The following is a 12,177-nucleotide window of genomic DNA, read 5'->3' as shown; positions in this document are numbered from 1 at the left end:
TGGTGTGTCAGATATTGTCACGACCCTGCTGAATGGTTAAGATGGATGTGTATTGTAGAAGGGACGATATGGGCAAGATATCTAGAAGATCACATAGTGTCGTGTGACATAGATAAGGCTGTTTGAAAACTGTTACATCTATAACATCAGTAGATTGTGGCCCCAAGCGGCCTTATCATTGATAGACTGTATCGACGCCAACTTTGAAGTGAAGCATCATGCCTAGATGCAAAGGTCTTCGAAAAGGGGGGACGCAGGGGTAGTGTTAATCCTCGTGTAGATGCTGATACGGCAGGTATTTAGCTCATTCAAAACATGGTTTTAATAACTGGCACTGTTGGAAGGCCTGGACTTGTTAGACGCGTCGTCGCACAGTGAGAAATTAGTTGTCATAGCCGAAGGCTTCGGTTGTCGGGCTTGCAACACCGAGGTTTGGATTTATAAGATAGCATAAGGTCGGTCCGTCAGCCTCGTATGTTAGTTGCACAAACTCTAGTACGTTATGTCGTTGCGCCTTTACAGAGTTCACATTCACTTTCGCCTATCGTATCCATATCTTTCTATTCCCACAGCCCCCGCAGCAGTAGATAGATCCCCGTTAAGCAGCACTTCTCTTCCACAATGTCCCTGTTCCGGCTAGGTAGTTCTAGTCAATTATGTAGGGACGTACTTTCTGTAAAAACAACAAACATTATGCCTTTTCCTCCTAAAAACAGTCCCTCAGCAGGAAAGGTGGCATAAAAAAGGGCTGAAGGGGAATTGGCCCCTTGAGCCAATCAGCTGGCGTTTCATTGATACAGTGGTCATACCTTCACAGGTCCCAACTGCTTTTGGTCTGACTTCGATCTGAGATTCAATCTCGTTTTCTCCTTTATGCCTACGCAACATTTCTTGTGCGCTTTTCTTGCATATATTTGGGGGTCTTCTTGGGGGGGGATCTTCTCTTCTGCTCCTCTTCCAAGGTTCAAACTGGAGAGTTCTTCCAGATCTTGTTTTGCCAAGTTGCGAGCTGAGCCTGTGGCTTAAACACTGCACCAAATCAACGTCAGGCTAATTTGCTATGAAATGAGTTGTTGGGTTAGCGTTGATATGTCGTGGACGATCCTAGGCCATAGCCGCTGAGCGGGACCCACATTTCGTTCATAATGTTGCATAGCGTAGTCTGGGCGCCGCATAATATATGTGATGTAGTACATGAAGGGCTGCTTATGGAAACCCTTCACAAAGCTGGAATTGCAACATTCTGTACACGCGCCTGTTACTGTGCCAGCAACAACATTCCTCGTTTATGCATCGTGTACGATGGCACTAATCCAGACTCAATCCCAGTTATTTGGGACAGCACTGGACTGGGGAATTAGTCACAACAGCTTGGAACAGCCACTGGCCGGCCAGAACACCGTGAAGTCAGGCGACGGACCCAGTTCCGTCAAAGCCTTTGTTGTATGCCCAGATCGGGATGCAAGCTCTAGCTCGACTCCAACTTGAGAACAATGAGCTCGAAAATAAAGCTGGAAGTATAAGTTAGGCCCCCGCCTCAACAAATACGAGTGTCGCACTTTGTCAAAACGATATGCGATGTCTCATTGACTTGCAATCATAACATACATACCAATTCTCATCTCACTGGTGCTGGCCAGCGCCTCCCTCCATGCGAAAGCACAGGTCATCTGCTCCAGTGTCTATCCAACTCGATCTCTCCGTTCATCACCTTGACCGACCCCCAATGGCCGACCTACGCGACGACCTTCAACGAGCGCCTGCAATACATCCCCGCCGCGATCACCATCCCCAACACCACCGAGCAGATCAGGGCCGCAGTCAGCTGCGCAAGTAAATATGGCATTCCTGTCCAAGCCAAGTCGGGAGGGCATTCCTGCGCATCATATAGCACCGGCGGCCACAACGGGATCTTGATAATCGATCTCGAGAAGTTTAACTCCGTCTCGCTAGATTACAGAACTGGGATAGCTGCTGTTGGGGGAGGTCTGAGGTTGGGGAACCTGGCGCAGGGTATATGGGACCAAGGACGTCGAGCCTTGGGGCACGGCACTTGTCCTGGTGTAGGAATTGGTGGACACTTCACACATGGCGGGTACGGGTATTCATCACGCGCGTTTGGTCTGGCGTTGGAGCAGATTATCTGGCTGGATGTAGTGTTGGCGAATGGGAGTTTTGTCAAGATTGAGAATGAGACGTTGGGTGATGTTTACTATGTGAGTGTTGTCTCTGACTGAGGACAGGGGTGATATTTCTCTACTCCAACCCCTTTTTGCCAGGGAGTAGAACCCTAACCCTTTGTATACACCCACATGTTCGCGTTCAGGGGTAGCTAACAGGATGGTTGGCGACAGGCACTCCGAGGAGCAGCAGACTCGTTTGGGATTGTCACCACATTCTACCTTCAAACTTCAACGGCTCCCGAAGTCGTTATTAAATTTTCGCATTCCTTCCCCCAAGCTCTTGGATTAATCGAAAATGCAACGGTTGTTTTTATGGGGGTGCAGAACTTCTCGTTGTACTCGCCAGTTGTCGATCGTAACCTAGGCCTCGCAGTCACACTAGGCGGCAATGCAACCTCGTACACTGTGCACGGAACTTGGTTCGGTTCGGTCGAGTCCTTCAACAAGACGATTGCACCCGCCTTGTTGGAGGCGCTCCCTGTTCCGCCTGCTCTTAACGAGAGTTCCGTTGAACCAGCCGACTGGATCACATCTCTGACCATGCTTGGCGGGGAAGGGAACTCGACGGTGCCCTTGCATGGGTTTTTGCAGCAGGACAACTTCTATGCCAAGTCTGTTTCGACAAATGTCTCGTTTGCGGAGGAGCCGATACGAAAGTTTTTCGAGTACGCGTACAGTGCCGGACGGGGCCTAAATGTGCCAATCTCGTGGTTTAGCATCATCCATCTGTATGGTGGTCCCGACAGTCAGATTGGCGCTGAGGGAAAGAATGGGAGCTGGGCGGCTTATTCGGGGTTTGACGATCTGTGGGTGGTGCAGAATTGTGAGTTCTCCCCTGCTGTTGCTTTCGCGTCAGGCCAGGCACCGTCATGGTAAACAACTAATTCTGCTAGATGGCAACGTACCTCTTGACCAGAATTTCCCCCAGCGCGGTATTCAGTTTCTAGACGGACTGAACGACGCCATGACCAGTGCCATGAACCGGTCGTATAACGCCTGTCTCAACTACATCGACCCTGAATTGGATACGGACGAGGCGTGGCATCTCTACTATGGGAAACCACTGTTTGAAAGACTCAAGTCGCTTAAAAGAGACCTCGATCCTGGAGATATCTTCTGGAATCCGCAGAGCATCCCTGTCTGGAATGACACCTGGGTTCTGTAGGTCCGTGGTCCCATTCAGGTGGCGGGGTCGGAGCTGAATCATGAGGCGAAACAAGTAGGACCGGTGAGCTTGCAGAAAAAGGCAGGGATAGAAATAACAGGCGAGTCATGTGTAAGCAGAAAAATGGCACTGTGATGTCATTGCCCCCAATGATTCAGCGTCGCCGTATGGTCAAAGCTCCGAAGTTGTGTCGAGCCAGCTGTTCAGCTGGGATCTCTAAACGGTACAGCCACTTCCTCATATTCGATTCACCATCAAGTGTTGAGTATCTACTATGTGATATTAGCTTCTATGTGTAGATGTTTTTTCGGGATATGTAATTCGTCGACAGCGGGTAAGGTACAGAGCTGTCAAAAAGAACGGTAATATTTCTCTATATATCAAGGATTCAAGTGTCCGAAAGACATCCGAGAGCTACCGAGGAGCAACTAACCCAAGACACGGAGTCGGACGCCAGGTGGATGTTGAAGGGACGGATAGACGTTGGCCAATGCTGGCCATCTAGGTGCGAGGGAACCGAGTGGGTCGTCCGACGTATTTCAGGCGAGCATCGGGATACCGAGCTCGGTGCTTCCCCCGCGGCACGGCGCATGCTCCCGCTCGTCTTTCAGCCCTATAGAGCGACTAATCATCTCACAGCCTCATGTCGGTACCCTCTGATCGGATATTAGTGGGCGCGCTAATGGGTGTCGTGCCGCATCTCCAACGGCCAAAGCCACGACCCCATATTGTCACTCCAAATCTGTTTCACGATGGCCTTCAAGTGACGGGAGCGACCCACACACTTGGCATTCCAGTCCGTTTCATGTTCTCATTGACAGATCACACAAGTGCGGAAAGTGCGTGGGGAAATGGCCACCAAGTCTCTGCATTGGCCACTTTTGGCTGCAGTCTGGTCAATATTGAACACCACTTTCATCCCACTTGGGCGACCACAACCTCGCGGTCTCCGTAGAACTCTCCATGGCCCACCACTTCAGCTTGATCCATTTCAGCTTCATGATGCCAAATCGCGCTTCATCCGAAGTCTGACCCGGCCTCAATATGTACACCCAATATCGCCAAGGGCCACCACTGGCCCCTGAGGCGATTCACATTGGTGATATGGCCCCACACACATCGCCATTCACTTTACAGCAGCTGCTTTTGTGTTCCATGGGGCATCCCACGACACCATCAGTTGAGGGTCTTGTCAAGGCTATATATTGGCGACGTCTGTCCGTCTCAAGTCTGTCTCTCATACCTTGACAACCCACACTACCTGAGCCACAGCATCAGCATCAACCACATACCTTGCCATTCATGTTCAGCACTCTCGCTTATTTTTTTCTGCAAGTATCAAATCATTCATCTGTCAGAATGTTCACTCTCTCTGCCATTTTCCTCGCGCTCGCCTCTCTCGCTGCTGCCGAGGTTCGCAACATCACACCTCACGAGCAATACAGCTCCTCGGTCGGCGTTCTTGGTTGCAAGATCAACACCCACCGTGTCGCCTATTGGCCCGAGGCTGTCGACTGCAATAACATCTGTGTCCGCGTAAGCCATCAGGGCCGCTCTCTTGAACTCCTGCGCATCGACCAATCCGGCGGCGCCAACGACATCTCCTATGATGCCTGGAACTATCTTGGCTTCGGCAAGAGCGCCATTGATGATCCCCAAACGGGCGGCGGCATTGATATGGACGTTGAGTTCGTCGATGCCGATCAATGCAAGCACCTTCTCAAGGATAGTGGCGGCAAGCTTGCTTTCTCGGCCCCCAACAGCATGAACTTTCTCAGCTCATGCCTGTCTGACCCCGGATCGTGGGTCGCCCGCAACTTTGCTGCTGTCAATCTCAAAGACTCCGCCTGCCACTGCGGCTTTGATGAGGTGTGCACCATTCCCCCTCCCAGCGAGGGAAACCAGCCTGTTTGCCCCAACGCCCTGGGCACGACCGGCCCCTTCAGAGGGGATTCTGTCTTTAACGTTGAGTTCGGTACTGGCAAACTTGTTCCTGCCCCAGGCGCCGGAGTGTGCTAATCGCAGATTACACCTTTGCTTCAACTATGGAGGACTGGATATAGAATTGACTTGTGACAGGAGGGACCAGTATAGGGAGGAGCGGAAATACAATGATTTGGACGTTGGTGTTTGGCTTTCTGATTTCATTGCGGAGATACCCTAGAACCTTGTCTTAGTATGACGAGAACAATTGATCTTCACTCACTGAACAGCTGTTACTGATGCTAGTTGTTGTCCATTAGGTCCAATGCACCGTGTGTTACGTTCAGAGTGAGCCGACATTCAAAATGTTCGAGTCCCAAGCATGTGTTAGGGTTAGGTAATTCGGCACCCAATTTGCATTATGCGTGTTGCTTATAGAATTGGCCAGGATTTGTAACCTGATATTATCACTGCTTGCTAGGTTGGTAACCTGCTTGATCTCCGTGGGGTGCGATGTAATATAGGGGTGGTTAAAGGCTGACAGATCTCACCTTCGTGGAAGCTTACAAACACACATCCCACATTACTGCACCACCTACCTAACCTGGGAACCTTCTTCGAGGAAGATCACACAAGATGCAACAATATGCGCATCATTTCATCACGAAATACCATAAATATGCCACCAAGACCCCATTGTATCCATCTTACTTCTTCTCTCTTTACTCCAACCCTCACTTTTCAAACGCCATCAACGGACAGTTCGCTGATCTCCTAACCTGCGCACCTTACTGATTACCTACTGTCCAAAATACCCCATTCTACCACCGCACTCCAAATGGCCCCCATCAAAGCTGCCATCATTGGCCTCTCAGGCTCTGCCAAAACCGCTTGGGCTTCCCGTGCACACCTTCCGTATCTCTTCTCACCATTGGGCCGCTCCAAGTTTGAAGTTGTTGCCCTCCTCAACTCGTCAATCGAGGCCGCCCGCGCGGCGATTAAAGCATACAACCTGCCCGCTTCTACCAAGGCATACGGTACGCCCGAGGACCTGGCTGCTGACCCGGAAGTTGAGCTCGTCATCACCAACACCCGGGTCGACAAGCACCTCGAGACTGCTCTTCCCTCTGTCATCGCTGGCAAGGATGTCTACATTGAGTGGCCTCTTGCTGCTAACACCATCGAAGCTAGGACTTTGGCCGACGCGGTGAAGCAGCATGGTGGCTTAGGGATCGTAGGTTTGCAGGGGCCTCTGGGCCCCCTACCAAAAAAGCTCAGAGAGGTCATCTCTAGTGGCAGGATCGGAGAGGTCTTGAGCTCGGAGCTCAGGGCTAACGGCGGAATTGATGGGCGGGGTGTTATTCCGGCTTCGCTGTCGTACTTTACCGAGAGAAAGGTTGGGGGATACGTCTACACTATTGGATTTGCGCACCGTCAGTTCTCCCACCCCTGCTGAAACATGCAAACGAAAATAGCTAACACTTTGTCACAGAGTTTGATCTTGTTCAATCCGTCCTTGGAGACTACAAGACCGGCCCCGACGCACCACAGGGCTTCCTGCAGATCCAGCGGCCCCAAGTCAAAGTCATTGGCGAGGACAAAACTGTGGTGGAAACTGTCACTTCCGACACGCCCGATCTCATCTTTGTGCACGGCTATGTCGATTCAGGCGCTAGCTTGCACTTCAGGTTTCGCGTTGACTCGCCTTTCCCTTCCGACCCTGCTCTGGTTTGGACCATTGCGGGAACCAAGGGTGAGATTAGGGTTGTGGCACCGAGCTCGACATTTATCCACATTGGCAATGCCGCTGATCCTCAGAAGTTCGAGGTTCATGACTTTGAGACGGATATGGTTGACGAGGTGGAATGGGACTTTGAAGATTGGCAGAAGGAACTGAACCTCCAGGCAAGGAACATTGGAGCTATTTATGAGGATTACTACGAGGTGAAGAGGAATGGCACACAGAAGACGTTTGTAAGCTTTGACGATGCGCTGAAGCGTCACGAGCAGTTGGAGGATATTTTGGCAAATGGTTTGAAGCAGTGAGGTAGCGATAGTTGGAAATTTTGCTACAATCCTAGTTAGGTCCTAGCTTTTAGTCCCAGAATTCATGTTATCCGTACTCCCGCTTGACCCCAACTCAGATGATACCTTCTAGTATCGTCCATCTGTGCATGACTGTTTACTTGTATTTTCTGGTCTCTGCTTAGACGAGTAAGAAGATACACCATGGCCTCCTGCTTATTATCCTTTGCCCAATCCAGAGCAGTCCGTCCATCTCTGTCGGTGACATCAGTTCGCGCGCCTTTGCAAGTAAGATAGCGCACGATGGTCAAATCCCCCATGAAGGCGGCGTAATGCAGCACCGGCGCTTTCTTTGCACCACAGAGAGTGTGTGAATCTGCTCCGTGAGCTACTAACATGTCAATGATTCCTTCCACTGTGTTCGGTGGACTGCATCCCCAAGAAAGTCGGTCGCTCTTAGTGACCACCTTGAACAAGGGCGTGTTTCCCTTGCTGTCTCTGCTCTCGGCACATGCGCCAAACAGGAGAAGGATATTAACCTTTGCATGCGAAAACCTCTTGGCTGCAAGACGAAGGGCCGTGAGTCCATTAAACTTCACGTCTACTTTTGCACCTTGCTGTAGGATGACTTGAAAAACTTCTGTGGGACAACTCTTCGCCGCATGGTACACTGCAGGAATTCCCTTTCTTGTGGGAAGGGTAAAGTCGAAGCCCTCATCCGCCAATCGACGACAAACTTGCTCCATAGCTTGATAGCTTGCAGCATTTGGCCATTCTAGCAATGATACCAAAGGTTGAAGAACATCAGTCTTCGCACATCTCTTCAGAAGAATATCGAGCCCCACGGAGTTGCTGGCTAGCCCGTTCGGCTCATCGATGTGCCCTTCAACCCACTTGAACTGCCCACCCTCGTATAGCACGGAATAATTGAGATATAGCCAGGGGCGGAAAGAAGCCAGCATCTTGAACGCGGTATCGCCATCGTGAACCTTGGCTTCGATGTCTGCCCCAGCATCAAGTAGCTCGATACCCCGGTAGTTCCTACGCAGTACTGCAACGTGCAGTGGTGTCAATCCTCGATGGCACCAAGGATCCACAAGGGCACCGCGATATAGTATCATGCAAGCCATATCACTATGGCATTCATGGTATGTAGCCCAATGCAGTGGGGTTTCTCCGAGGTAATTGCGTGCGTTGATATCTCCCCCGTTCTCGAGTAACAGGTCCAGTATTTGCGGACTTCCATGTCCAACAGCCAAATGCATCGTGGAGATGTAGTCGCCCTCCTCCTCATTTTCATGGCAACCGGGTAATAGATAATTCGGTGAAGGGAAATATGGATCTCGCGGTAACGCTGGCTTGACCTTATGGTTGAGATCTGCTCCCCTGTTCCACCAGATCCGCATCTCGCCTTCATCGCCCAAACCAATTGCTCGAACAAAATGCGCGGTTGCAAGCCATTTTTCTCCGTTATCCTGTGCGTTATCGCCATTAAATAGTACTCGCAACATCTCGAGATCAGCTCGAGAGGCAGCCTCGCATGCCACCTGCTCCCTTGCATCAGGTGTCATCGAATCTTGGCGTGCTAGCATAGCCCTGATCATTACGATATTCCCAGCAGTCGCGGCTGACTTCAAGACTGCGCACACTGCGTCGTCCGTTGTCAAAGGGTCGACGCTGCTCTCAAGTAGAAGCTCTATAATTGCAACGTCCCTTGCTTTCGCTGCCAGTTCAACGGTTGTCTTTGCATGGCTTCCCAGACAGGCACCACTGTCCAGTAGGAGTCTGCAAATGTCAGCAAGTCCACTGCTGCATGCGGCTTGGAACGCAGTCTGCCCTCCTAGACATCCGTAGTGACCCTGATCCCTCCGGAATGCGAAGTTGATGTCAATTCCGCTTTGAACCAGAGCTTTACATGTTTCAAGCCGTCCATGAGCGGCCGCGTCGTGAAGAGGCCAGTGCCCACGCCAATCAACAACGTTGACTAGGGCTCCTCGGTCGAGCAGAATCTGCAAGATTTCTGTATGTCCCTTAGCTGAAGCCTCGTGGAGCACAGAGTGGTTATTATCTGATGGAGAAACGGTGGCCCCGAGGTCCAACACCAAAACCACCAAGTCTTTACGGTTCTCGCCTACAACGTGATAAAGAACCGATCCCTCTGCCACGCGAACGTACGCGTTGATGTCTGCTCCTCTCTCGATGCAAGCCTGCATTAACCTCAAGTTGCTATTCACGGTGGCATCGAAAAGCCCGCTGTTCAGGAGATGCTGAAGCCAGGTCCTTTCAGCGTTGAACAACATCTCTGCCGCTGCCTCATTGTTCAGCTTTATCGCCATCTCCAATGGCGTCATTGGGTCCTTGCCCCCAGACTTTGCGAAAACCGAAGCAGTGGCACCTGAATTCGGTAAGAACACCACCATCTCTTCCCTGTCCCACTTTACGGCCGAAAACAGAGGCGTTATGCCATCTGGTCCCCGCACGTTGACGTCGGCACCTTGTTCAAGCAAGCCAGCCGCGAACTCAACCAGTCCCATCGAAGCTACTACGTGAAATCTGGCCCAGTTTGGAGGCAAAAGTCTGTACTCTGTTGAATGACCCAATTCTGAATATCCTGAAATCCTTCCTCGTCAATGTCGCTGCTTGCTCGGCAGTCATAAATGCCAAGATGTTGTCCACAAACTCCCAGAGCAGCTCCTTGACTGGCGCTTCCATTTCGTATTGTACGTTGTCTCTCCAGTAGCCTGCAGCATACGCCAAGAAAGGGTAGGTGTCTAAACGAAGGTCCAGCTCCTCTCCGTCCGCGCAGTATCTTTGGACAAATGGGTCAAACATCATGTACGTCAAACATGCCGTTGCGATCATTGAAGGAGCATCGGGAAAGAGTTGCGAACGGAGGCGCTCAAAATACTCTTGCGTGGTGAAGTGACCAGTCGACGTAGCCGCTCTCTTCCTCTAGGCTCACCAAACCGGCACAAATTGCAACGAAAAGTTCCGGGTCGTGGAGGCCTTCGGGGTCCAAATCCTGATCTCCAGGCATGACAGCCAGAGCATGCTGTAATTCCTTAATGGTTAGTGGTCTGAGTGTCGTTGAAATCCATCCCAGAACTTGGTGGGCAAGACTGGCATCACCGGCGTCTTGGCTCTTGATCCGCTCCATAGCCTGATCATAGGTTTCGTCCAGTTTTGCTGGCAAGACATCTAGAGCTTTGCGAAGCTCGCGTCGGTTTGGCTTCCTTGTAAGCTCGTTCATGGGAAGTTGAGCCATCAAAAACCTGCCTCGTGCATGTTAGTGCCCATCCTTGCTACGCAAAATGTGCCGGATAAAGGAGAGGCATGCGTACATTCCCTTGCAGTTACCCACCACCTTATCGATTATTTCCTCCAAAAGATCTGGATCAGTCCGAATATGCTTCTGTAAGCGACTATGCTCACTTCCGACGCGACCTTCAACGTATCGTTTGATATCTTTGTCACTAGCCCGAATATCGAGTCTTGGAACTGGGCCCAGGTCTTCTTCTACTCCAATGGTAGATCTTGATGTGAAGAGAAGCTTCACATGCTTTGGAAAGTTGTGCAGGTCTGAAGCTAACCTGTACTAGGTATCTTCGGTATCAGCACACTCATCGAGCGCATCGACGATGATGTATACTAAAGAAAACCCCATTACTTTGTTTTGAAGAAACCTGGTGATGGTTTAAAGTCGAACAGGTTTTTCGTCCTTGGAAAACTTCAATATGTCTTCATCAATAACGCCTGTGTGTTGAATAAGTTGCTTGAGCAGGCTTCCCATCATATTTTGAACGCTTTGCTGACTTCGCTCCTTGTAGTTGCAGTACAAGTATGGAATCGGTTTGTTTGTGCCGCTAGTCGAAGTTTCAAGGAAGCTAATAAGCAAAGAACTAAACATGTGTCAGACATTTGATATGTATAAGGTCGGCGTTTCGCTGGAAGATGACTTACGCAAGTGTTGTTTTCCCGGCGCCGGCTAGATTTCGGGTCAATATATACTTGTGGCCAATGCAAGCCGGAGATTTGCTTACGAATCCCAGGACACCACTCTGTAATACTCAGCAACAAAACAAAGACGTCGGATGAGAGCTTACCTGATCGTTGGCTTGCAGCACTATCTGTCAGGCCCTTTACTCCATCCTTCACATTGGTCATGTCCACCTTGAGGTTGTTAATGCGCTCTTTGATGCCATCTACATCTTCTTTTACACAGACCAAATCCGTGCTGATGGCCGACAGGAGCTTCCTATGCATGATTCAGATCAGCAATGAATGACAACTCGGAATGGGCCAATGTTGGTAAAGCCCTGTACTCACGAGTGATCGCCCAAAAGTGCTACCGAGACAACACCTTTCCACCTTTCGATCCGGTTCATCAAGCCATCCATCTCTTTCTTGTTTAATTTCCAGGTCAGCTTGCCCTTCAATCCTCCCTCCCTTTCCACTTCCAACCTCAACATGAGCTCTTCCATTTCCTCTCTCAAAAGATTGAAAACGCCACCCTTCACGTCCAGTCCCTTGACCGCGCTGAACCATGGGTCTGTTTGCTCCACCTGCTCCATCAAACATTTTAGGCCTGTGAGCATGGCGACCATGGTGGAGGCATGCTTGGAAAAGTTGGCCCGCTCGGCATCCGCGTTTTTACATCTTTGAGGTAGTTTTTGACCTTGATTGTTATGTCAATGAGCTGGATGATGGACGCCACGAAGCCGACGGCAGAGGCAGGCTCCATCGCTCGGGTTTTTCGATTGAAGTTTCTATATTCGACGTTGTCAAGTGAGAAGTTGGGCTGTTCTCTCGGGGGGTAGGTAATGGACGTGGATGGTGTGTGGCCCAAGGCAGCTAGGCTGTGCTTGCATGCCAAGACGAAGT

The 12,177-nt window shown here is 50.6% G+C and overlaps 4 protein-coding genes across 4 annotated transcripts; 3 read left to right on the top strand and 1 right to left on the bottom strand.

The window, feature by feature from the left end:
- Positions 1 to 1,302: 1,302 nt before the first annotated feature.
- QC763_0071970 (uncharacterized protein) lies at positions 1,303 to 3,348 on the top strand (the record flags this gene model as incomplete). The annotated part of the gene is made up of 4 exons (XM_062905993.1): positions 1,303 to 1,443; positions 1,680 to 2,216; positions 2,355 to 3,006; positions 3,077 to 3,348. The coding sequence occupies 4 exons, from the start codon at positions 1,303 to 1,305 to the stop codon at positions 3,346 to 3,348; spliced, it is 1,602 nt and encodes a 533-aa protein (XP_062766317.1).
- A 1,302-nt stretch (positions 3,349 to 4,650) lies between these two features.
- Positions 4,651 to 5,367, top strand: QC763_404660 (uncharacterized protein; the record flags this gene model as incomplete). Its single annotated transcript, XM_062912109.1, has 1 exon — positions 4,651 to 5,367. One exon carries the CDS (start codon positions 4,651 to 4,653, stop codon positions 5,365 to 5,367), a length of 717 nt encoding a protein of 238 aa, XP_062766316.1.
- Positions 5,368 to 5,871: 504 nt separating this feature from the next.
- Positions 5,872 to 7,409, top strand: QC763_404670 (uncharacterized protein). Its single transcript, XM_062912110.1, has 2 exons — positions 5,872 to 6,704; positions 6,764 to 7,409. The coding sequence occupies exons 1-2, from the start codon at positions 6,110 to 6,112 to the stop codon at positions 7,315 to 7,317; spliced, it is 1,149 nt and encodes a 382-aa protein (XP_062766315.1). The 5' UTR covers positions 5,872 to 6,109; the 3' UTR covers positions 7,318 to 7,409.
- Positions 7,410 to 7,441: 32 nt separating this feature from the next.
- On the bottom strand, positions 7,442 to 11,900 carry QC763_0071940 (uncharacterized protein; the record flags this gene model as incomplete). The annotated part of the gene is made up of 5 exons (XM_062905992.1): positions 7,442 to 10,568; positions 10,638 to 11,195; positions 11,257 to 11,281; positions 11,337 to 11,551; positions 11,623 to 11,900. 4 exons carry the CDS (start codon positions 11,898 to 11,900, stop codon positions 10,991 to 10,993), a joined length of 723 nt encoding a protein of 240 aa, XP_062766314.1. The 3' UTR covers positions 7,442 to 10,568; positions 10,638 to 10,990.
- Positions 11,901 to 12,177: the final 277 nt, after the last annotated feature.

Source organism: Podospora pseudopauciseta, chromosome 4 (assembly GCF_035222475.1).
Source record: "Podospora pseudopauciseta strain CBS 411.78 chromosome 4, whole genome shotgun sequence".
Classification (NCBI taxonomy): Eukaryota; Fungi; Ascomycota; class Sordariomycetes; order Sordariales; family Podosporaceae; genus Podospora; species Podospora pseudopauciseta.
The sequence above is the reverse complement of the archived record's forward strand: the minus strand, read 5'-3'. Positions and strand labels throughout refer to the sequence as shown.